Below are 26,449 nucleotides of genomic sequence, written 5' to 3'. Positions count from 1 at the left end.
GAAAAAGGATACACTTGGGTGACCTAGTTTCAGCATCTGTGTGCCTGGAACAGTGTTCACTGATGCAGCTACATTGGAAGAGAAGAGATACGGTTTGCTAAAGCTTTGATTATCTAGAATAATGTAAGGAGTAAATGCTTGAGATTAGGGGCAGTTTCTGATATTACTCTGAAGGTCAGACTGACCTAGCACTCAGATACTCTTGCCTCATACTCCCAAATAACGAGAATGCAGACACATGTCCCTATGCCTGGGTCTACCTTTTAATTAATTGACATTTTCCGTTATTTTTTTTTTCTCCTTATAAAAGAACATTTTTCTAGACATCGTGACTTTTGTGGCTATTGACAGCAATCAGCTTCTTGGTATGATCACCTTATATGTACACATCCATGAAGCTGCTAGGAATTGAGGCTGTTGGCTGTAATAGTGTTCTGACTTTTTCATGTGCCAGCTTGGACCTCAGGAAAATAAACACAGGTATTTTTGCTTTGGCCTTTCAGTGTGAATCATGGATAACTGAAGCCAGAACTATTAAATTTGTGAATGTCACTCTCTAGTATGTAACATGGATGGACAGTCTGGAGAATATACAAAATACTCATGGTAGTATTTTGTATATTTTATGGAAATACCTTTGGAAGGCATTAGATATATGAAAAGGCTTCTTGGTTAAGGTGTATTGTGCAGCCTGCTTAGCTGTAAGGGCATAGAGAGGCCTCTTCCTGTAAAACAAGTGAAACCTAAAGACTGCAGTTCTTAGCATGGCTGGAGAGACGCCATATCAAAAGATCAGTGGCTAAAGATGGAAAATAATTCGTTCACCCTCTTATTTCTGGATTCTTCTTAGTTCTGCACTTCCTTAGACCTGTGGGTCTCAGATAGACTCCTGCGGGGCTTCTTAGGGTACACATTTCTCTTTCAGTAGGTCTGGGATTGGGCTCAAGCATTTCCATCTCTTAACAGGCTCCCAAGCAGGTTGAGTGCTGCTTTATAAAGAAAACATTTAATTGGGGTGTCTTCCTTACAGTTTCAGAGGTTTAGCCCAATATTATCATGACAGGGAGCAAGGTGGCATGTGGGCAGGCAGATGTGGTGCTGGAGCTGAAAGTGTTACATCCTACAGGCAATGGGAAGTTAACTGACTGTTACTCTGAGGGTAGCTTGAACAAAAGAGATGCCCCAAAGTCCACCCCCACAGTGACACACTTCCTCAGCAATGCCACATCTCCTAGTAACGGCACTTCCTTTGTTGGACATTTTCTTTTCTTTTTTCTTTTCTTTCTTTATTTTTGTAAGATTTATTTATTATGTATACAGTGTTCTGTAGGCCAGAGGAGGGCACCAGATCTCATCATGGATGATTGTGAGCCACCATATAGTTGCTGGGAATTGAACTCAGGACCTCTGGAAGAACAGCCAGTGTTCTTAACTGCTAAGCCATCTCTCCATCCCAGACATTTTCTTTCAATCTACCATATTCCACTCCCTGGCCCCAAAGGCTTATAGCCACATCATAATGCAAAAAACAAAACAAAACAAAACAAAAAAACCAAAAACCCAAAAAATCATTCAGTCTAACTTCAAAAGGCCCCATAATATATAATAGCCTCAAACTTGTTTCAAAGTCCAGAGTCTCTTCTGAGACACATGTCAATGTCTTAACTGTAATCTTTTTATAAAAATCAAAATTAAAAAGCAGATTACATGTTTCCAACGTATAATGACACCGGATATACATTACCATTCCAAAATGCAGGGAAAGGAGCATAGTGAGGAAATACTGGATAAAAGCAAGACCAAAAACCAGCTGGGTAAACTCCACACACTGCAGCTCCATGCCTGATGTCAAAATTTTCTTCAGATTTCCAACTCCATTCAGCTCTGTTGACTGCAACATCTTTCTCTTGGGCTGGTTCTACTCCCTGTTAGCAGCTCTCCTCAGCAGGTATCCCACAAGTCTGGCATCTCTAACATCTTGGGTTCTTATCCAAGGCTTCAACTTCACAGCTTCACTTAATGGTCTCTCTACTAGACCTCCATTCAGGGACACTCCTGACACATGCCTGGCCTCAGTAGCTTTATTCCCATAACTCCTTTCTTTTATTCTTTTTTTTTTTTTTTTTTTTTTGGTTTTTCGAGACAGGGTTTCTCTGTGTAGCTTTGCGCCTTTCCTGGAACTCACTTGGTAGCCCAGGCTGGCCTCGAACTCACAGAGATCCGCCTGCCTCTGCCTCCCGAGTGCTGGGATTAAAGGCGTGCGCCACCACCGCCCGGCCCTTTCTTTTATTCTTAACTCTAAATTCATAACCACATAGCCAAAGCTGCCAAGTTCTGCTGCTTGCTGGGGCTGGAACATGGCTCCCTTGTTTAATTACATCACCAGCTTTCTGTTTGCCTTCACTGCCTAAGCTTGGCTGTCCTTGAACTTGCTATTTAGACCAGGCTGGCCTCAAATCAGAGATTAAAGGTGTTCCCCACCACACCCAGCTCTAAACTTCCCTTTAGTTCCTTTTCTGTGTTGGAAATTTAGATAGGGTGGGATCTTGCCCTGAGGTCACCACTCCCTTTATTCTATTTCTTAATCCATTTATCTCTTTGAACTAGAATTTAGTTCTATTCTAATTCCTGGTGTTCTTCTCATAATTTTCATTTTGTAATTTACCCTGCTCATCTTGCTCCTTTTCATTTATAAACCTTCATTAGCATTACCACTAATATCTGCACGACAGAGTCTATACTAGGCTGTTTTGAGATTTCTTCTGCCAATGGATCCATTTAATCCGAAACACTTCACTTTAGCCCCAGCAGACTCTTGGGACAAGGGCGAGAGGCAACCACCTTCACAAAATTATCAGAACGGTCTCTAGGAAACATCCTAAAATTCTTTTCCTCTGAAACTTCTTGAGTGAGCCCCTGACAGTTCAAATAACTCTTAGTACCTCTGTCTTCTGTGTTCCTACTAGTATGGCCCATTAAGCAGTGCTTAAAGCATTCCACTGCTTTCATAACTCAAAGTACCAAAGTCCAAATTCCTCCAAATACACACATGGTCAGGTCTTACCACAGCAGTACCCCAGCCCCTTGGACCAACCTCTGTCTTAGTTAGGGTTTTCTGTTACTGTGAAAAGACACTATGACCATGGCAACTCTTATAAAGAAAACATTTAATTGGGGTGCTTTGCTTATAGCTTCAGAGATTCAGTCCATTATCATCACGACAGGGAGCATGATGGCGTGTAGGCAGATGTGGTGCTGGAGCTGAGACTGCTGCATCTTGTCTTGTAGGCAACAGGAAGTCAACTGACTGTCACACTGAGGGAAGCTTGAGCAAAAGAGACCCCAAAGCCCTCTCCCACAGTGACACACTTCCTCCAACAAGGCTATGCCTCCTAATAGTGCCATTCCCTTTGTTGGCCATTTTCTTTCAAACCACTGCAGCAGGTGACCTAGGATATATGTAGACAGAACAGAATGAAAAGGAGGCTGGTGGGGTTTGGGAGTGTGTGTGGGGGGTGGGAAAGTAGATCTAGATCCTATGGAGAGATGGAAGGGAGATCCTGAGAGTTAGGATCAGGATCATCAGGCCTGGGTATCAGATGTTCTCTGTGTTAATGATTGATCAATAATTTGTTATTGATAGCTTTAGTTCAAAGCACTGTTAGAAGAATATACTCTTTCTGTCTTTTCTATCAGTTGGCTTCCTGAGGCTCAGGTGGTCCAAAGAGCCCTCAATTCTGCAGCTAACAATGTGTATCAGTATGGACGGGAGTGGATAACCCACAAGGTAAGGAGTGAACGTTTCTCGTGCCTTTCTGTGTGCAGGATTTTTATAGGAGCAACTTCTTCCTTTGATAGAGGATGTGTAAAGATGCTGTTCGGAGCAATTTCCATTTGGGAGATACATTTACATCTATAGATGGACACGTACCATAAAGTGGAATCAGATTCTCAGGATATCACACTGAAGAGTGCTCATGGCCTGAGCAGTCTTGAGAAGTTGACTGTTTACTTTCTTTCAAGATTATAGATCTGATTTACTCATGCTTTAGGATGGGACGGCCAAAGGTGGCTTTGTGGAGGAAAAAGAAGTCATGCGAACATGTTGAATCCTGTGTCTGCTGCTCACTGGGCTGGGCAGTTTGCAGTTTCATTTAACATTCTAAGCTTCCTGTAGTACTTTGAACTAGTTTACTTGCCTTCCAGATGAGAAAACAGGCTGGGCAGGCCCAGCAGATCCCGATGGCCACCTGGTGTATTTGCTCCACAATGGTGACTGACTCTAAATCCCTGTTTCTTTCTGATGTAGCTTTCTGTCAGTGTGTGTCTGGCCGGAACTAGAGTAAGTGCTTTCAGGTGGTACTTGAGATAAACCCAGCAGGAATGGCCGGTCAAGGAAGAGTGTATTTAAGAAAGCTATTTGTGGAGTGGAGATACGGAGGCATGAGTGTGCTTGTGCTTGAGATGAACTTGAGTAAAGGCACAGAGCCTGGTGAAGGGAAAGATTGGTAGAGGAAAAGACACAGTTGTTGGACTTAAGGAAGAGCTTTCTCAGTATGGATTTAGGGTATGCCCCCCTCCTACTATTGCCCAGAGAATACAATTAATTTCAGCCTAATATACCAAAGTAGTTAGGATCATACAAGGATTGACAAGATTGAAGGCACTGGAATTTATGCCCCTCACATTGCATGAGCAATTAATTTCTTGTTTAAAATTCAAAAATAGAGTGTTGGAGAGGTGGCTTGAAAGTGGTTAAGAGCACTTGCTGCTCATGCAGAGGACCCGAGTTAGGTTCCCAGCACTTGGATGCTGGCTTACAACCTTCTGTAAGTCCAGTTCTGGAAGATTTGGCATCCTCTTCTGACCTCTGCAAGCACCAGGCATGTACTTGGTGCACATATATACATGTAAGTAAACACACTCATAAAATAAAAATAAATCTTAAAAAATAATAAAATTCAAAGCAGTATATTCCAGTTATGAAAAATATGCTCTATATATATGCATTCCTATCTGCTAATCAAAGATGGAATTATTGAAAGTTGAAAGTTTGTCAGTTGGTTCTGTTGTATCTGCCCAAGACAGTATGATTAGTTAGCACATGATAATATTGAAAAAAATTGATGAACAAGCAAGATAGATATGTATATATCTATCATAGGAGAAAGAGTCAGCTCTTGGAAAGAGCTCGCAGCTTTTTATACATGTGTTATTTTGCTAAAAATATAGCATTTTATTCTGATTTATATATTTGGGAGAAGTTTTTATTCTGACATTCTTGCCTTTTAGGTAAGAAGATAAAAAATTTTGGGTAAATTACATCTTAGATTAAAACTAAATTTTAGACTACTTACAGAAAAGAAATAGCTATGTATCCTCTTGTTCAAGAGTCTAAAAGTGAAGGCACTTGAGGACATTGATATCAGAAGTTATGAAATATTTGTGGTCCTGACTTAGAAGACAGAGGAATAGTATATAATAGCCATCAAATGTCCAGCAACTGGTAGATAATCAACTTAATATGATAAATTTATTCCATGTATGTGTCATATGTGATTGTATGAGTATTTGTGCATGCTTGTGTGAGGGTTGTGTGTGTGTGTGTGTGTGTGTGTGTGTGTGTGAGAGAGAGAGAGAGAGAAGAGAGGAGAGAGACAAACAGATAGACAGACACAGAGTCAGACAGTGACAGAGACGGAACAGCTTTTGAGTTTTAGCCCTTGCCTTTAAGGTGGTAAGTTTGATGAAGAAATGAAATACTGATGAATGTTACAACATGTATTAACATGAAAATATAATGCTAAGGAAAAGATACCTTAGCTGTGCAAGCCTGATGACCCGAGTTTGAGTCCCAGAACCCACACGGTGGAAGAAGAAAACCAGTTCCATAGGGTTGTCCTCCAATGTCCACATGTGTGCATGGCATCCCTCTCAACATACATGATAGTAATAATAATAAATAAAGGATCAGCCATAAAATACATGCATATGATTCCACTAACATGAAATGTCTTCAGTGGCAAATCTGTAAACAGAAAATAGAGTAGTTGGTCCCAGAAACAGGTGAATCTGAGGGGGAATGGGAGTGATTACTTAATGGGTGATAAAAATTAACTGTACAGGCTAAGTAACTATAAATGTACATAAACCATTGACTTGTCTACTAAGATGAGTGATTTGTAAGGTGTGAATCTTGCCTCAATGCAGTTGTTAAAAATACCATTGAACTACAGGTGTAACTTTAATAAGCCTTACCCTTGAACAGCTAAGAATCATAAGAAGTGGGGTTCAAGAGCTAGTCTAGAAAGGTTGAAGCTAGGAAAGCTGCCATGCCCAGAAAGAGAGAAGGGTAATTTTTTATTTAGGTAAAAGCAGAGGCAACTGAAGGTTCCAGCTTCTCCAGCCTGTCTTGTCAGGCTTGTCTCCTGTGTCCTAGTCTGTGTTCCCTGTGGGTCTTCTGTTGGCTGCCGTCACCATCCTTGCGTGAGCTATCCTTCCTGTTTGGTGTATCCCTTTCCAAATTTCCAGCTGGAGATGCTCTACCTGGACAGCAGAAGAATCAGCGCTGTTTCCTCTGTCCTTCTGCCTTGACCCTAAGAGAAGGAAGTACCGGTCTGGACCCAGTTCAGGCCAGTGGGTGGGGAGCAGGGAGCCAGAGTTAACAGCCTCCTGGAGTCTTAACACTGGTAGAGGAGATGAGTATCAAGCATATAAACAAACACAAATCATAGGTGCTTAGCCTGGCGTGGTGGTGCACACCTTTAATCCCAGCAAAGCACATCTCTTAGCTTGAAGCCAGCCTGGTTGGAGAGGAAGTTCAGGATAGCCAGGGCTACACAGAGAAACCCTGTCTCAAAAAACAAAACAGTTTTTTTTTTTTTTTTTTTTTAAAGTACTCAAACGAGTGTGTGGTAAAGGGCGATGCTTTAGTTAAATGTCCAGAGAGTTCTGTGAGGCAGCAGCATTTCTGTTAAGACACTAATGAGCAAGCAGTTGGTGAAGGTCTGGAGAAAGACGCGTCGACTGTGAGTAGATTCCGTTCACAGGCTCTTGAGTGGTAGCCAGTGGTTGAAGGGTGAGGAGGGCCAGTGTGAAGAGTGGCTGCAACAGAGAGTGACCCGGTGAGCCAAAGAGGACTCTGAAAGATGCTCGGGCTTTAGTGGGTCTGCTGATAGTGCTAAGGACATTAGACTCTAGTCTTCCTGTGTCTCCCAGAGTGTTTTGTAACATAGTAGGGCAGTGTTCTAGGTCTCTTGGTGATGTTCTGCTGGGTTGACAGCACCATGGGTTTCTAGAGGGTTGTACAACATGGTGTGCAATTATGCAATATTATTTTTTACTCATGGTGTTTTAGAATCATTCATTGTTATACTGGAAGTTAGGGTTCCAAGCAAGATGGCAGCATAAAGTAGTGCTTCATTGCACTGAGGCCACTCTGTGGACAATGTCTCCCCGAGACCGTCTAACCACTTTAGGCCTTTTCTGGTCAGGGGGTTCTCAGAAGTTGTCATGGAGAATTAGGAGGAGGCCTGTGAGTATCTGACAGTCATGTCCTAAGAGACAGAAGTAACTAAAGGGAACATGTATGTTTGTGCTCAGCATCCTCTGTAAGGTGTTCTTTGTGTGTATTGGTCACACAGGCTACACTTGAGAAAGCTTCTCATTTTGTGAGACAGTCTCATTGTATAGAGCAGTCTGGCTTGAAACTTACAGTCCTCCTGTCTCAGCCTCCCTAAGACTGGGCTTGTTGGATTGCATTTCCATGTCCTGTATTAGGCAATTTCAGTATTGGCTCTGCACACCTAGATAAAACTGTCTTCTCTTCCTAGACTGACAGAAGTACCTTTCTTTTGAGTTGCTGGTCTAAGCCTAGGAAATCATGAAGGTATTCTGTCATTGAGCTGTACCCCAGACCTACAAAGTCATTTTCTCTTTACTCTTGGGTGCTTGCAAAGATCACACAATGTAGGTAAAAACCACTTAAAATTACAAAATTCTTTTCAGAGATAGGTGGCTTTTATATTTATTATGAGTAATTTGTGTCTGATTTTACTCATTAAAATGAGTAAGTCATTTTAATAAAAGGTTTGATATCTGCACCAGATATGGATGATAACTGGTTCAAGTATTTATAAGACTGACATTAGGTGGGCAACTGAGTGCCTAAGTGCATATTATAAGCCAGTTTGGAGAATCAGCTCTCTCATTAAAGGAACAAAGAACAGATAATTGGTTCCCATTTAATGCTTGCTAAATTATCTTTAAGGTTTTCAGTTAATTCATAATGCCTTGGGAAAATTGATTTCCATATAGTGCTCAAAAGTATTACTTATACAACCCCTTAGAAAGTTGTTGGGCAGTGCACAGTCAGCACCATTATTTTCCTTGAGTCCTGTTCATTTATTTTGCAATTGGTGATGTGAAGAATAAACTCTGTGTAAAGACGGTGACTGCCTTAAAAATTGGGACTATGTGTATATCCATCTGTGAGTGGTGATTAAGTAGCAGTGCATTTAATAAATGAATAAGAGCCATTGAATTTAGGAAGTTTACAAACACTAAAGATTAGACGCTTATGATTCAAAACATACACAGATTTTAAATTTTATCTCTGTAAATGGAGAGGAAGTTGCTGAGGAAATGGGAAAAATGAAGTTGTTTTAAGAAAATAAAACTACAAACTAATTCTTGTCTTTTAAAAGTGTGTTTTTGGGCTGGGGAGATGGTTCAGTTTGTCAGGTGTTTGCAGTGCGAACGTGGGGACCTGAGTTTGCTCTCCAGCACCCACGTAAAGAAATCCTGACCTGCATCTAATCCCTGTGCTCTGGAGGCAGAAGCAGGTGGACCTCTAGACTACAAATAAGAGAGACCTCGTCTCAAAAAAAAAAGAAAAGAAAAAAAGAAAAAGCCAGTGTGCACATGTGTGGCAGTGAGCTCTTGTAATCCCAGTGCTGGGAGGTAGAGGCAGGAGGCTCTCTGGGCCTTACTGACAAGCCAGTCTGGTTTAATCTGGTGAGCTCCAGGTTTAGTAAAACTCCCAAAAAAGAAAAGTGGAGAGTGACTGACGGGGACACCAGGTGTTCACCTTTGGTTTCTACACTCATGTGCATGTATGTCCTTGTGCCTGCCCACACACATAAGACAAAAATAAAATTGTCTTAAATTTTTTTTTTTTGCCTGTGCTAGGGATTGAACCAAGTGTCCTGCACGTGCTAGGCAAGTGATCTCCCGCTGACCTGTTTCCTCAGATCTTTAAAACTGGCACTAACAAGGAAATAGGATGAGATACTACGAGTGAAAGTTGTGCTGCCCCACGTTGGGTTCCCAGAAGCTGGTCCTGCCAGTCCTGGCCTGTCTCAGCTGGCTCGGAAAGAGTCGTGCTCGCGTGTCAGCTCCTCAGTTCTACTTAAGAGTCTTATGGTAACCCTTGTAATAGAGAGGAGTAATGCAAGACTTGAACGTAGTAGATGAGCACTAGGCTTGCCAGGAAAGGGCTTTCCTCTGTGTGGGAGAGGTCAAATAGGTCATTAACTATGTTTTCATTTACATTGTTCTCGTGTGCCCTGAGACCTAAGAAGAGAAGTGAGAGGATGAGGAAGAAAATGGGGAATTTACTGGAACGTGGAAGCATCTTTTAAGAAAATAACATACTGTGACTAGAGATTTTTAAGTACTTAAAGATTTTAATTTGATTTGGGACAAATAAACACTGAGCATGTATTAATCATACTAAATTGTCATGTAAATTATTAATCAGATTATACTTGTATTTTCTTCTTAGCTTCACAAAATTCTAGGAGATAAAGTGAACAATACAGCTGTGATTGAGAAGCAAGTTCTGGAGCTGTGGGACAGACTCTATCACTCTTGGTTTGTAAAGGTGAGTTCTTGTAGCTAAGAGTTTCCATAGTAAATGAGAACACGGTTTTGCTTCATAGACTACTTGATTACTTAACTTTCCAGGAGCAAGAACTCAAGCCTTTGTCAGCTTCCATTGGTGGTTAGTTAGTCTCTGTTAGTCTCTCTGGGGATCAGTGTTCCATCCTTTGTGCGTATCATAGCACCTCTTACGCTGCAGCAGCTTGGTACAGTACAGATGTAATGCAAGCCACATTTATTTATTTATTTATTTATTTATGGTGATGGAGATTGAACCCAGGTCTCACGTAAGCACAAGATCTGCCAGTGAGCTATACTCCACGATTCTGCAAGCCACATATGTGATACTCATAGATTAATTTTAATATATTTTATTTAATTCAGTGTTCCCACTCCCATTTCAGTATATACCTAATAAAAACAAATTTGATATTTTATATGCCTAAAACAACTAAGTCTTTGAACTCTATGGTGTGCATTTTGCACCAGCAGCACAGCTCATTTAGTGCAAGCCACATTTTGAGTCTTTGGTAGCCACGTGTGGCTAGTGGCTCCTGTTAGGGGCAGGTAAATTCTAGACATTGAAAACCTTTCTCTTTGAGGAGACAGAAATGTTCAGAGACTTTTTTGTTTCCAGTCAGCTTTGTGTATTGCTTATATCTACGTAGTTTATGGTAGAACAAGTGCAGCTACCACTGAGCATAACTGATTTGGAAAGCAGTGGGTCTGCTGAGCTAGTGCTGTGTATACTAGGGTTAGTGGGCTGTGAGGGCCGTGTTCTATGAACAGTGGGGCAGGACTCCTGTTTTTTCCCAGGAAGAGCATGCAAGAGGAGGGTGGCTGAGTTCCAGTTTCTTGCTTAGTGACATGTGTCCCAGTGTGTAGTCTTGCCCTGAGATGAGTTGAGGGAATGAGACTGCCTTTGTTGGTAAAGATTTGAGAGCTAAAGCTAATAGTGGTGTATGAAATAACGAATTTTCTCTGATTCTCTCTGAGAGCTAAGCAATTAGGACGATTTTGCTAGTTTCTGGTGTTTACTCTGGAGCTTCCTACCAGGTAGCTTTTCTTGCCCTCACCCTGTTTGAGCCCCATTCTTGTTGGAGGGCTGGATTCTGGAGTGCCGGTCTGTGATGTGTTCTCTTCCCTACTCACAGTGTCGCAGACTGAGAAAGCATGCCACACTCCAAGGTGGAGCTTGCTTCTGAAGTTAACCTCATTTTGTTTCTTCATTTCCCTTTCAAATTCAGTGTTTCGTGCCCATGTAGATTTCTTTCAGACAGACAGACAAAGTTGACACCCCGCACCATGTGTTTGGTTCTTTGAAATGGTCTCTTCTCTCTCTGCTCTTACCTTGTGTAGATGGTTGAGAAAGGAGAAAGAGGCAAAGGTAGGAAACCAAGGAAAGGTGGAGGAGCTGAGGGAAATGAAGATGTATGTGAACTCTTTGGGTGCGGTGCACACGGATGAGTATTGTGAGTTCAAAACTAGGAGGGAAGCAGGTGTATCATGCTAGACTCAGTACCTAGAATGTAAATACAGAAGTACTGGACTCCCAGTCTTTATGTGGAGCCTTTACTTGATATCTAAATTTGTAAGGATTTTCATAAGTGAGTACTTACTGAAGTATGTATAAGCAGGTATAAAACAAAAAAGACATTTATCTTTTGGATGCATTAAGGTGGCTATTTCACATGTCACTGACTTTGTTCCATAGAATGTGACACACTCTGGAAGGCACAAAGGGCACAAGATGCATGTGAGTCGTCAGAACAGCTGGCTGGGAGATATTCTGGATTGGCAAGATATTGCCTCCTTCGTTCATGAGAACATTGAAACGTTTCTTTCGGTAAGACATAGTAGTTATTGTTGCACTGAACGTGGGAATAAAAACAGAAGTTGTAATTCTAGCTTTTCTTGTCTTCTGAAGAGACATCAGTCTCTTCAGCTACTCTGTTTTGGATACTGTGAAATGTGCAGGCTCTGAGAACTTTAAACTAGAAAGCTATCTGGAAGCTGCAGTCCTCAGGTGTGGTAAGAACACCTGAGAGAAGCTGAATCCTGATGCACATGAGCAAGCCTGTGGGCTGGGGGTCTTAGATGGGTGTCCTCATCCCTCAAGGTCACCAGAATGTCCTCAGCTGGACCATTTAGAGATAGACCTTTTTTTTTTTTTTTTTTTTTTTTTCTTTTTCTGGTTGATAAAACCATTGACAACTGGAAATAGGGTCCAGTTCCATTAGAGGGACTTACTATGTCTTAGGATTTCTATTGCTGTGAAGAGGCATCATGACCACAGTAATTCTTATAAATGAAAACAATTAATTGGGGCTGGCTTACCGTTCATAAATTTAGTCCATTATCATCACGGCGGGAAGCATAGTAGTGTGCAGGCAGACATGGTGCTGGAGAAGGAGTTGGGAGTTCTACATCTTGATCCACAGGCAGAGAATGAAGACTGTGTCACACTGGGCATAGCTGGAGCATATAAGACCCCAGAGCTCACTTCTACAGTGATGCACTTCTTTCAACAAGGCCATACCTCCTCCACCAAAGCCACACCTCCTAATAGTGGCACTCGCTCTGAGCCAAGTATTCAAGCACATGAGCCTCTGGTTCCTTTTCAGACCACCACAGACTGCAAAGGCTTCCACTGTGGCTTCCCCAGCTCCTGCCGTGCTCCATCCACCTTGTACCCTCCCGCCACCGCTGGGCGTTAATGACCTCCCTTCATTTTGTCAAGTGTCTTAGCCTGGGACTTCTCACAGAGAAGACTTTTCTTGTGAATGTATGTGTGACGTTCATCGAATTACAATGCGGTCCTAGGTGTTAAGGAACTGAAGCCGAGTGAAGCAATCCGTGCGCACAGCTGAAAGCAGGGCCCCAGCGTCTCCGCACACTGGGCTCAGGAAGAGCTGTCTGCTGCAGGCAGTCTTCTCTGCTATTTTCCTCTGCGTTGCTAAAGTGATGTTTATGTTGCTCTTTCTTGTTTTGCTATTTTAGATATTATCTTTTGGCTTCCAAATATGGAAGATGAAGGTAAAGATGTGACTCTCCCCCAAGCCTACAGAGCTTTCTGCCACTTCTCTCGGGTGTCTCACGGCTCCCTCGGCCACCTCCCTGTACTCACCCGCTTCCTTTCCTCTCACTCACCTGAGGTGCTTCACAATCTGGACTGAAATCTCAAAAATGATGTCTTTCTTGTTTATAGTTTAATTAATAACTTACTTAATTACGGAGTGGGGACTTATGTTCCCAGGCCGACCCTGAACTCATGGCTTCAAGCAAACCTCCTGCCTTAGTCTCCAAGTTCTTCAAATTACAGGCACTTGACAGTATACCCAACTGTTCTGTTTTTGATAAGCCCTTCCCTCTGCTTTTACTAGCCCAGTGGTTCTCAAAGGTTTTAGTACTGGACTTCAAAGTGCATATTTTTGTATTCATTGAATAATTTTTCATTATAACATGAAAAACATACTTTAGTGTGCTAAAATGCTATTTTCTGGGGCTGAGGAAACAGCTTAGTTGGAAACGTGCTGCACCAGCATGAGGACCTGAAATCCGATCTTCAGTACCCATGTCAAGTCGGGGGTGGAGGCACACTCCTTTAACCTCAGTGCTGGGGCCGTGGAGTGGGATGCCAAGACAGGCAGATCCTGGGGCTCACAGCCTGTCTGCGGAATCATGCACTGCTGGTGCAATAAGAGACCCCGTCTCCAAACGGTGGAGTAGAGAGTAAGGAGGACACCTGATGTCAGCCACTGGCCTCCGTTCTCTTGCGTACACAAGCACATGCATTACACACATGTATGTGCACAAACACACAATACTGTTTTCTAAGATGGAAAAAATACTGGGGAGTTATCTCTGTAGAAAACTGTCTGGAGGAGAGTTAATTAAGCCCTCTTAATTTGCACAGACCAATTTGATGTCTGGATTTCATCTTTGCTCTATATTCAGTCTATTGGGATTTGTTAATTTTGACCAGTGCATGGGAAGAACATCCTTTCTCACACAGTAGGGCAGAAGGAAGCTCACCAGTGAGACCGGGAGCTGAGCACCCCACTCAAGAGCTTATCCAGATAGGTGAGAAAAGGAAGCTTTTCCAGCTTGTAGTTGTGGGTGGTCTTTGTTACTATCCAGAACTCAGCAGGTGCTGTTTTCACAAGACCTGTGGATTGTGAGGTGTGAAGCTGTTAGTAAGCTTTTTATATTCTGGTTTCTAAGAAGCCATTGGCCAATGTTGATTAAAGAGGTTTCTTTTACCTTTGTATGCTTTGGTAATATACATTGTTTATTCAGGATATTTATTTGTTCATATCTGTATACCTTCAAAATACTGAGAGCTTATTGAACAGTATTATAAATCACCTTCTTAAGAGATCACCACCTCTCTCTTGAGAACAAAAGAACTTAACACCACCTATTCAAATTTCTAAAACCATGATTTTTTTTTTTTTTTAAAGGGGGAGTTCAGATTGTATTCAGCGAAAGCTCTCAGTGTCGTACCTTAAAGTGTCACTGCACTTTTGAAGAAGTGTCTGCCGGGAGCGAGGCTGTTGTGTGTCTTTTCTAGACTTGATGTCCCCACTTACTCACAGCCGTGCCTTTCCTCTGAGCTGAGCGTTTCCGCAGAGTCCATCTCTTCTGTCACTTTTTACTAGGTTGCGGGGACCCAGACTGGGTTATGCACTTTATCCACTGAGCCATCTCCTGGTTTATGACAAGTATCATGCTAGATGTTTTATCAATATTTTCTAATTTACTCTCAAGTTCCTGGGGAACTGATGAAATGGCTCTTGTTTTAGTAACAGACTCAGCGATAGTAAAGCAGTTCACATTTATATTCAGTTTTTCTTTTCTTGTATAGCATAGTGTGATCTTCCAGAACATGTTTTGTCCCCAGGAAAGCTGTGGATCTCTTTTCATACTTTTCTGTCTTTTTTTTATCCTTTGCTTTACTTGTTTTTTGAGGCATGGTCTCCTTTGTAGCCCTGGCTGGCTTCATGCTCAAAGAGATAGGCCCACCTAGGGTTCCCAAGTGCTAGGATCAAAGATTTGCTCTACACACCCAGTTTTTGTTTTCTTTTTGGATCTTTTGGCAAGTTCCTCAGCTCCCCCTAGGGTATTTCAGAACACATGGAGATTCCCTACATTCAGATTCCTCCTAGGTCATTGTTTTCACCCTTATTTGGTATTTGGGTATATTTTACCCTTTTCAGTCTTTCTGAATGAATGAAGTTTTAAAGATTAATTTATTTTTATTGTATGTGTATGAGTGTTTTCCCTGCATGTATGTTTGCAGTACCTGTGGAAATCAGAAGAGGGCATCAGATCCTTTGGAACTGGAGTTACAGATGGCTGTAAGCTACCATGTGGGTGCTGGGAACCAAACTTGGATCCTCTTTAAGAGCAAACAGTGCTCTTTTTTGTTGTTGTTTTTCTAGACAGGATTTCTCTGTGTAACAGCTTTGGCTGTCCTGGAAATTGCTTGTAGACCAGGCTGACCTAGAACTCGGAGAGATCTGCCTGCTTCTGCCTCCTGAGAGCTGGGATTGAAGGTGTGTGCCACCACTGCCCTGCTTGCAGCCAGTGTGGTCTTAATCGCTGAGCCATTTCTCCATGTCCCAGACCAGCTTTGAAGTTCTTTTGTTTGTTTGTTTGTTTCTTTTTTTCCCCTGGAGCTGAGGACCGAACCCAGGGCCTTACGCTTGCTAGGCAAGTGCTCTACCACTGAGCTAAATCCTCAACCCCTGTCTTAATTTTTTTTTTTTTATTTGAAGTTCTTTATCACTACTTTAGAATATAGCCTTGTGTTAGCTTGTCAACTAAACTAGTGAAAAGAGCTATATTACAGCTTACCTTTATTATTTTTGTGCCCTAAAAGAACAGTGGCAGAGCTGAAATGGTATATTGAATCTCCAGGTGTAGTTCCCTTCCTATAAGGCTAGAGCAGGCAGATGAACCAGAGAAGGTCAGTGAAGCTCATGTAGCCTGTGTGTCTCTGGGCTCCTAGACTGACAGGGAGATAATGCCATCTTTGCAAGAGAGAGATGATATTAGTTAGGGTTTCTATTGCTGTGAAGAGACACCGTGGCCACAACAACTCTCATAAAGGAAACATTTAATTGGGTCTGGCGTACTGTGTCAGAGGTTGACATCATCATGGCAGGACATGTTTTCCTGCAGGCAGATATGGTGCTAGAGAGATAGCCGGGAGTTCTACATCTTGATCCATAGGCAACAGGAAGGGAACTGTGTATCACACTGAGCATAGCTTGCGCAAAGGAGAACCCACACTGGCACACTTCTTCCAACAAGGCCACACCTACTTTAAAAGCCACGCCTCCTAATAGTGCTACTCCCTATGGGGGCCATTTTCTTTCAAACCACCACAGATACTCTCTTATTTTGACCGCTGCATCACGGCAGTATTCTATTTTCCTGCTTCTTGGAGCTGCCTCTTTATGCTTCTTGGGTTCCATAGCAGGTGAGCTAGAAGTACCCGAGAAGCCAAATGAGAGGCCAAGGGTGATTGGATGGCAGTAGACTTGAGGAGGGAGGCAGCAAAGCAGGAGGATGCTGAGGCTCCTTGTTAATTCTAACTGCCTTCTCTGACCAGGTTGCTTAACTGCTTGTCAGTCTCTTCTGGGCTTATACTCCATGGCCAGGGACTTGGTTCTAGGCATCTTTTTGGTTATGTTGCCACTGTTGATTAGATTAATGCCAGTCCTGGCTCATGTTTGCCGTTTTTGAGTTGGGTTGCATTTTTGCCTCTATGAGTCTGTTGCACTTTTCTGAATTTTTTGGGCTTTCTTACTGATCCTGCCTTTAATGATAACCTCCTTTGCAAGCCTGGTGATTAAACTAAAATTCTACTTGGATGATTGAGTTAACATTCCAGAACTGTCCTCTCTGTTGTCTCTAGTTGATCTCCTTTCAAGTCAAAAAGGTTACTGGATTGTTGTTGGAGACTTCCAGTCTACAATTGCTGTATTCAATTAATTTCTTAAGAATTGCAGGAGGGTGTTTTCTATTTCTGTGACTCAGAAACTATGTAAATTTTTTCTGATTAAAAATTCCAGAGTGACTGAGGCCCCTGAAAGGATGCTTGCCAAATTACAAATACAGGCATTTGTCTCTTAGAATCAGTGGCTTTGTTCATTCATTCTTTATCCCACAAGGTCAAACAGTTAATCATGCATATTTTTGTAGGCATAATGAAGTATTTTCAAGATTTTTTTGTAAGGAGTTTTTGTAAATGAAGCCTGCCTGTTGAATTCTCTTATGAAGACTGAGCTGAGGCTTACAAGACATTCTGAGAGCAACAGAATGTCCTTTATAAATGATATATTTGAGGTGGGAAAGGAATGGACAGGCCTTGCATAGACTGCATGCCATAACTCGAGCATGTGACAGGACCAGAGCTGCCGTCTTAGAAAGGCACCAGAGTGAAATGCAGATGTCAGGGTTACTGCCCCGGCTACAGCAGACCTCTGTGATTGAGTTCATATGTCTGTAACGCTGAGATACAGCCTTCCACATTGCTTCCCTTACAGCACTGTTCACAGGAGCATCTAACAATTACAACAGAACATGTCCTCTTTATCATTTTGCCTCCATGTGTTTATCAGGAGGAAGAATAGAACAGACATTATATAAGGGGTTTTAGTTGATGAAGGGACAAGAAATGAAAACATGGAGGCATGATGAGACATTGACATCTTTATTTAGTCATATTTTACATCTAATATATGCAAAACCATTTTGATAACTGGCTCTCATGAGTTGGTAGGTAATAGATGAATTAATTAGTCTCAGTCTGTCCCAGGAAAGGCTCTGTCATTCATTGATCCTGTCTGTTCATCTTTTCCATTGTGACTTCAAGTCATTGGAATAATACATTATATTTATAGTTGAATCTGAGTTGGAGATGGTAAAGCTAGAGGATAGACAGCTAATCTGATGAGTGACCTGCACTTATAATCCTCTAAAGTAAATGGAGTCATAGAATGTGTGCTTGCATATTTTTCAGTAGACATACATATTTGTTCTGTCTTTTACAGTTAAAAATTGTAGAATATGTAAAAATTCTGTGTTTTAAAATCAGCATAAGAGAAGTTGGGCATGGTGGTACACACCTTTAATCCCAGCACTCAGGAGGCAGAGGCAGGTGGATTTCTGTGAGTTTGAGGCCAGCCTGGTGTACAAAGCAAATGCTAGGACAGCCAGGGCTGTTACACAGAGAAACCCTATCTTGGAAAACCAAAACAAACAAAAGCCAGCATAATAGAATATAAAACATAATAAAATGTCTCTGAAAGTTGCCTTACTATTTTAAGTGTTATTTGGAGTGGATTCATTGTAACTACTTAGCCAATTTCTTTACTATTGAGCAGAGATGTTTCTGGTTGTTTTTCTACCTTTAAGGTAAGCATCAGTTTTTTACCTTTTCCATCATGGCTAATAAGACAGTGCACTAAAAGCACACTAGATGGCTGTAGCTACTTCCTTCATGAGGATTAGTTCTGAACCCAGCTGTCCCTCTCCATCAGATCTTGGAGTCCCTGTGGATTGTTATGAGCCGGAACGTGAGCCTGCTGTTTACCACGGTTACCACTCTGCTGACCATCCTCTTCTACAGTGGCACTGCCCTTCTCAACTTCGTGCTTTCCCTGGTATGTACACCTAGATAGCACACACTGTATTTCTTTATGCATTGCAGCATTTTTCTGGGCTCTGTATTTGTGCATGTGTTTCTTCTATAGGTTCCCAAATGTGATCTTTTAGGAGATACTGTCCTTTGTTTTGCAGATAATTTTCCTGACCACACTGTTTTATCTGTTAAGTTCCAGTGATGAGTACTACAAGCCAGTGAAGTGGGTGATAAGCCTGACACCACTGTCTCAGCCAGGTCCTTCTTCTAATATTATTGGCCAGTCTGTGGAAGAAGCTATCAGGTAGGGACAAGGCTTATGCTGTTCTCATTCCTTTTGTAAGCTTTCCATGACATCCCAGTTACCTTCCTTGTATTTCATGCACATATTCGGTGTTAAACTAGTGAAGGATGTTGGTGTTTGTAAGACCCTTATCCCACTTGAAGAGGGTCCTAGAAGCAGTGCGCATGTTTTGAGGAAAAGTTCAGGAGTTTGCCACTCTACTCTGCTGCCTGGGATTTACAAAGATATGATGTCTGTCTGCAGATGGGCTTTTCATCAACAGGCCCTGAGGCTGCTTTCCATCATCATGTCCCTTGCTCAGAAACCCCCCCTCCCCTTCATCACACAGTCTTCACCCCCTTCGGACCCTTTTCTATTCTCAGGAGTTCTAGATTGGGATGGATGACCCTGTGTCTTCTCTCTCTTTGTTCCAAGCGGTGCCCTCTGTATGGATAAGATGATTATTAGAAATGCAGTGTTTAGCCGGGCGGTGGTGGCGCATGCCTTTAATCCCAGCACTCGGGAGGCAGAGCCAGGTGGATCTCTGTGAGTTTGAGGCCAGCCTGGGCTACCAAGTGAGTCCCAGGAAAGGCGCAAAGCTACACAGAGAAACCCTGTCTCGAAAACCAAAAAAAAAAAAAAAAGAAAAAGAAATGCAGTGTTTAGTTATCTCCAAGTCTCTGCATTGCATCTGGCCAAAAACTTCTATGAAGCATGCCTCTAGAGTCCTTGTATTACAGGCTGTTTCTAACTGAGATTCTTTCACTTTTACATCCCTTAGGCTCCTTGGTCCTTCTCTTTTCCTGTATTTCTAGTAGGGTTTTGCCATTTGCAGCCTAGGCCTCTTTAGCTCCTTCCTTGCCCTGTGTCTCATTGCCTAGTAAGAGGACACTATTACTTATTTTTGTGGCTACCTAACTACTTAAATAGTTGTGACGCCCATCAGACCCTTCTTTCTACTAAGGCGTATGCAAACAATTATGAAAAATGCAGTTTATTTCATAAATGCTCAGTGATACCATGTTGTTAGCTAAGTGCTCTTAAACTCACTTACATAGTGGAAATTTTGGTATTTCTGTTTCTACATACTTCCAAAAGGTGCCATTGTTTAGAACTTGTCATTCACAGATACTTTGAACTGACCTGCCAATCCTTTCTGAGTCCTTGGCTACCTTTCCACTGTATTCATGTTACAGCTAGGGAGACACTTGCTTTGGTCTTTGGAGACCCTCAGTTATTGTCCAGAAATGTATGTGTACTTTTCTGTGTATTTCCAGACATGATACAAAGTGTATCATGTCTGGAAATGCTGCCCGCTTTTCTTCTTATTCCTAGTTGCAAAGCTTGGAGAAGGTCTTTATCGGTAATTTCCCTCTTTGATCGAATTGGGTATCATTTGGCATTTTTTTTCATCACTAGAAGTCCAGTGCACTGTCTGTTGCGCCACACAGCCACATGTCATTTGGCATTTTGAAAAATTGTTCTTATCACCTGTCTGGTGCCTTTGAATGTCCGTGCAGAGCCATCATATGAAGATTCAACGTTGGGAGTGCATCATCTAATACTGCAGCTTCCAAAGTGACTGTCCTTAGACAGACAGCTTTAGCATCTTCCAAGTCGGTGTGACCTGGCATCCTTACTGGATGAGTAAAATGATGAAAATTCCAACAATAGGCTAGCTTTTGTTTACCCACTTTAGAAAGGTCATTTGCAAATACTCTTCTCTCCAAAGCAAAAAACAAAAGAAAACAAAACAGACCCTGCGCTCTTCCCAGTAGCGTAAAGCCAGTGAAATAGCCTTTTCAGATTTGGGCTGGCACCAGTCCTTCTGTCAGGATGACTGAGGCTGAGCTGTGTGGGAAGACAGGTGCACTGCCCAGGAAGACCTTTTAAAGACCAGCAGCGCTCCAGCCTCCCACAGGAGCCTCCATAGGCACTCTTGTTCTCACAGAAGTAGCCTTCCTCAGATTACAATTGGGGAACGTTCTTAGGCTGCTTTCTCAAACGAGCAGCTTTCTGACTGATATTGAGTTGCTTAATTTTATGCAGGATGATACTTCACTCTCCTTACTGGATCTTGCTTTGTTACCCAGGCTGGCTTTGAACTTGATATCCTCCTCTCTCTCTGTTTCCTGAGTACCATGCCAGTTTCCATCATTTAATACGGGGGAGTAAGGGGAGTTTAGTATCAGCACTGTAGTCCTGTTGGGTCTGAAAGCTAGAAAGTAGGCGGGCTTAAATCTCAGACAGCATTTTTCAGCTGTGGCTAAGATGGGCTTTTGCAGGCTCCAGCCCTGTGTGCTGTTTCTTCACAAGCTTGTAACTGGCTCAACATGTTCAGGCTCTGCTTGGGATCCTCTCAGCCGTCTTCAGGAGGGAAGGTGGCCGGCAGTGAGCCATGTCTAAGAGCCTGAGTAAGAATTTTCATTCTGAAGGATTGTTCAAGCAGGAATATGATTCTTTGTAGTTGAAGATTGCAGTTTATTCTGTAAATGTTTAGTGACACCGATTTTATAAATAGTGATTGCTCATCAGTGTACGGTCAAATGAAAAATCATTAAGTTAATTATATGATCCTTTAATGAGTTACAAGTGGAGTGAGCTGGGGGCTTCATTGCATGATCAGGCGGAAGTGTGTCCCTGGAGCCTTGCCCTCAGCTGTCTGGTTCATTTGTGTTCATTGTGGCCTTGACATTTTGAACCTTATCATTTTAATTCTAAATCCACGTTCTTCCCAATTGAGTACATTCGTCATTGAGTTTCCATTGCATCTCAGGATCTGTGAGTTAGTGGCATGCATCCTGGATCCCCAGCCATTCTCCTCCCTTTGGCAGCATGCTGTCCCCCGAATGTCCACATCACACCCTTCTCCCTGATGCTCCCATTCTGCTTGCTCTGGTGGAGATATTGCACATTACTAAGTTGCATGTTGTCACGGCCTCAATGCAATTTAGTGTGTGTGATATTTTCACGTGAGTGCATGCACACGGGTATAGCTCTTGCTTGCTGGGATTACAGCTTTTTCGTGCTGGAGGGTGGAACTCCTGGTGATGAATTAAATGTGAGAATATACATTGTGTAAGATTTGATTCAGAGAATGGACATCTTCTACCTCTTCCCCCCAATTCTGAAAAATTGAAAGTGTTATTTTTAAGAAGTCAGTGTTGTTCTTTAAGTAAATTGATGTTTCCAGTTTCAAATTTGAATGAATTGTTGATTGAATGAAATTCCTATAGATTTAAAGGGGTAAATAATACTCATTTAGAATAGAATGTGCGACAATGAGTATAAAATTTATATATGTGTAAATGTTTATGTGTGTGTGTATATACATATACACATATGTGTGTGTGTGTGTATATATATATATATATATATATATATATATACATTTTTATTTTATTTATTTATTTTTTAGGATAGGGTTTCTCTGTGCAGCCCTGGCTGTTCTGGAACTCACTCTGTAGACCAGGCTGGCCTCAAACTCACAGAGATACACCTACCTCCAAGTGCTGGGATTAAAGGCATATGCCACTACCTTCTGGCTAATGGTTTTGTTTTGTTTTTTAAAGTTTTTCAGCTGGATGTGGTGACACATGCCTGTAATCCTACCATTTGGGAGGCTGAGGCAGGAGGATTGAGCTACATAGTGAGTTTAAGATTACTTTGAGCTACATAGCATGACCAAAGAAAATCTCAAAAAAAAAAAAAAATAGAGGGTGGGATATTTATTTGTTTGAGATGTTGTAGCATTGAAATAAAGAGACAGAATTTATTATGCATATTTGAGGAAATTAAATTATCTGGAATAAATAATGCCTCTTAACTGAGTGATTAAAGTTAGTATAATATACTTGAATGTTTATTAATTTCAAAGGAAAATATCCTTAAAAATCTTTGTCTTGTATGTGGTTTTTCATTGTGATACTTGCTATATTTGTTTTATTGAGCTTAAAATAAAAGTTTTTGGCACAGATATCTACTATTATTTATGTAGTTAAAAACCTTTAAATTTTTAAGCATTAATCATTCCTAATCAGTAAGGCTGCAAAATGTGTATTAGTAAGTATTAGTGATATAAAAGTTCTGAAGGAATGTATGTCACTACTGCCAGAGTCTTCAGATGGTGTCCAGAGTTGAACGCTTGCTTCTGTCTGTGACTCTCAGCTGTTCTTGTGCAAGCTCTGCTTCCCAGGACTGTTCGGCAGCATCTGGGTCCAAGTGCACAGCCGTGACCTTGACTCTCACACTAGAGATCTGTTGTTGCTGGATTTCTGTGCATTGATGTGGAGCTGGTCTCTGAGGCAGACGAAGCAGGAGAGGGGCTGTGATGTCAGAGGTTAGGTGTACAGGTGGACTAGGAGATCCTGGGCATCTGCTTCCTGACTGTTGTCCTAAAGTAGATACTGCAATAAAGCAAGAAAGGGAGCTTTGGATTTCCCTCTTACCTCTACAGTATATGTTTATCCTATAGTTTATTAATTGTGCAATAGCATTGCCTCTTAAATATAATTGTTTATATTCTAATTAAAATATTTTGTTAGAAATACATTGTTGCTCATCCAAGTTGAGAAAAATGGGTCTGATAGACTGGCTACATTCAGGGTTGACTCACACCTTAAATTTGTTAAATCTAAAATTTCTGCTTTGCAGTATTTGAATTGGAAGAAACGTTGGTCCACCCATGATCAAGGGAGCTGGTGCCATACCCAGTCACTGTTACATGCTGTTTCTTGCTGCTCTTGGTCCCTCCACTAGCTAACTAACTCTCTGTTTGAGGCACATTGTATTGTATTGGGGATAGAGGACCCATGATGGATGGTAGCCTAGGTGGAGTACCCATAGGTAGATGTTTCCTGGGGAAAGGATAGTTTGGTGCTCTTTCTGTTTGATCCTGAGAGGAAGGTGGAAGTAATGTACAGAAATGCGGAGTAGGTGGGGCATGGACTGGATTTTCTGTTTGTTTTCTTAGATGTGTGCTTCCTTGTCTGTGGCGTGTGTCATTGTATACTCCAAGTACATAGCACTTCTGAGCAGTGGTTTGTCCTTCTTATTCTACAACTTGCTTCAGATTTCATTTCATCGAAAGCAGGTTGACTGATCAGAGTTGTCTTGTCTGTTTCTTCTTAGTTTAGAAAAATGATGAGTTCCTGTTGGTCAGGAATGGGAGAGGGCTCACAGCTGAGACATGGCATGTGAATGAGGCATGGAACACACACACCTTTAGTGTCTCTCAGTACAAATATTCTTAGGATTATTAGGGGAAACAAAGGTGCAGAGAGGGAAGGAAGGCTGGCTGTGCACACCTTTTGTCCCACAGCCAGGTTTGTGGCCATGGAGCACAGCTGCATTGAAGTACTGTGTCCTGTCTTTGAGGAGCCTGAGCTGTGATGTCTGCGTGGGTGGGACCGGGGATGTCAGTCAGATAAGTCTGTAATGACTGAAAGTCTGAGGGAGGGAAGTGGTCTTGTTAGAAAAGACACCTCAATGGCTAATGTCAGTTTCTTCTTCCATTGGTAGGTGAACTGTGAGAGGAGGGGAGAACTTCCAGCATTTTCTGAATTTGATTCTTGTCAGTTGTTGAGTGCTAGGAAAGCCTAGATACACAGTTAAAGAACTAATTCCCATTAATTCCATAATTTCCATCAGAGATAAAATGGTTCCAGAAGGCTGAGCACAAGCAACAACTCTTTCCCTAAGAGAAGGCTGAAGTCTGAAGGGACACTGGGTAGCACCTGATTATTGGGGCGGTGACCATGATGCAGACTTTGTTTCAACCTTTACAGGAGGTGTTTGGTCATGGTGAGTAGTTTAGAAGGGAATGCCTGTTGGCACCTTGACCTCAGAGAGCACAGATGTTACACAGTTTTGGTTAAGAAATGCCACAAGTCTGAGTCTGGTGATCTTTGAAAGATTGGATGACGTGTATCATACCGTTTTTTTTCTTGATAAGAAGGTAGGAATGTGTACATTGCATTTGGCTATCCAAAAAAGATGTGGATTAATTTGCACCAGCAATAGAATGAAGTGACTTTTCATTATAAACTTTGTTCTTAGAATGATGAAACTGTATTCTGCTGGCTCATTTAACTGTATTGTGCACGATTGTGTGTAGTTCATTAGTGCCAGACAAACTTTTCTTTGACTAGGAGAGCAAATTGCTATCAGTCTTTGAGTGTACGCACGCATACGCACCTTACACATGTTCTTCACAGGTTCTGCTATTCAGCTACATTCCCTGTGTTTATGAAATGTGCTTTATCATATAACTGATTTCCATGTGCAGCTCTAGACTGTACTTCACATTTTGTTTTTTGGACTGTGATATCTGGTCCTTGGTGGGTACTGTAGTGGTTTAATTGTAAATGCATTATGATTATTTTTTAAATGTTGGTGATTGAACCCAGGGCCTCATGTGCTAGGTGAGTGTCCTACCTCTGAGCTATACCTCCACCTTTCAGCTTCTGAATCTGGGAGATGAGCATTACAGGTTCTCTTGTTCATATAACCTTTACTTTACAGTTTAAATAATAAAGTTGTATTCGCTTCCTGTTGATAGTATACCAAATTATCATGAACTCAGTATTTAAAGAAAAATACATTTCCTAGCTTGGGAGGGCAGAAGTCCTAAAATGAAGACAGGAGCAGGACTGTGGTCTTTCTGAATGATGTAAGAGTGTAATTTTCATTATAAACTTTGCTTTATTAAGTTGCTGTAATTCTAAACAGTCTTATTAAATAAGAAACACAGTGCCAAATAAAGAGTTAAAAGCCCAAGAGGTCAGAGCACTAGCGAATAGCCTTTAGCTTACCAGCTGCTGCTGTCCTTCCCCTGAGAAAAGAGACCTATTTCCTGTGTGTCTGTATTTTTTTATTGACTTTCTGTTCTGCCTTCTCATTAGTTGTAAACCCAACCACATGACTTCTTCATCACTGCCTGTCTATATAGACCTCCAGGTCTCTATGGTTGGTACTGGGATTAAAGGAATATGTCACCAAGCTGGCTATGTCCTTGAACACACAGACTCTGCCTGCCATGTGATCAGATTAAGGGCGTGTGTTACCACTGTCAGACTTCTGCTAAATGGCTTACTATTAGCTCTGACCTCCAGGCAACTTTATTTATTAACATACAAATAAAGTCACATTTCAGCACAAATAAAATATCACCATATAAGGGAGATTTGAGGGCATTAAAACTTTCTCTCTCCTGGTAAGTTTGTAGAGTGTACTGCTCTGCTGTTTGTTAATGCATATGTGCCAGGTCATGCGCAATCCAGCCCAGGCAGGAGGTTATCTTGTCCCCAGTGCGTTGCAGAATATGCATGGTAAGTGTGAACAATGTGTAGTGTGGGTTCTTAGGGTCTACAGATTAGCTAAAAGTTGCTGTAAAGACTGTTTCATACGACCCTGGTTCAAGGTGGAAAGAAAGAGGCTGTGCTGGTCCCACAAGTGGTCTATTTTGGGGTGAGCTGGTGTTAGGGCCTCAGTTGAGATACTTTACTGCATCCTTGATGCCAACTTAATTTTACTGTGAAAACTTGTAAGGTAAGACCACACCCACAGCCTTTCCCACTCTGGTGACTTTCTCCTACCGCACAAATGATTCCATCCCTTCTTTGGCTGATGTA

At 41.8% G+C, this 26,449-nt stretch overlaps 1 protein-coding gene across 4 annotated transcripts in view; it reads left to right on the top strand.

The window, feature by feature from the left end:
• Tmem245 (transmembrane protein 245) overlaps positions 1-26,449 on the top strand; it is an 81,008-nt gene that overhangs the window by 36,362 nt on the left and 18,197 nt on the right. For 2 of the 4 annotated variants that reach the window (XM_006985275.4, XM_016003780.3), the window contains 6 exons: positions 3,697-3,787; positions 9,785-9,883; positions 11,597-11,728; positions 12,883-12,918; positions 18,435-18,557; positions 18,694-18,839. In XM_006985275.4, coding sequence (XP_006985337.1) covers positions 3,697-3,787; positions 9,785-9,883; positions 11,597-11,728; positions 12,883-12,918; positions 18,435-18,557; positions 18,694-18,839 — 627 coding nt within the window. The remainder of the gene's footprint in view (positions 1-3,696; positions 3,788-9,784; positions 9,884-11,596; positions 11,729-12,882; positions 12,919-18,434; positions 18,558-18,693; positions 18,840-26,449) is intronic. The other 2 variants (XM_042271198.2, XM_006985276.4) reach the window with 1 other exon arrangement.

This window comes from Peromyscus maniculatus, chromosome 2 (genome assembly GCF_049852395.1).
Source record: "Peromyscus maniculatus bairdii isolate BWxNUB_F1_BW_parent chromosome 2, HU_Pman_BW_mat_3.1, whole genome shotgun sequence".
Taxonomy (NCBI): Eukaryota; Metazoa; Chordata; class Mammalia; order Rodentia; family Cricetidae; genus Peromyscus; species Peromyscus maniculatus.
Note: the sequence above shows the minus strand (reverse complement) of the source record. Positions and strands in the feature narration are given on the sequence as shown.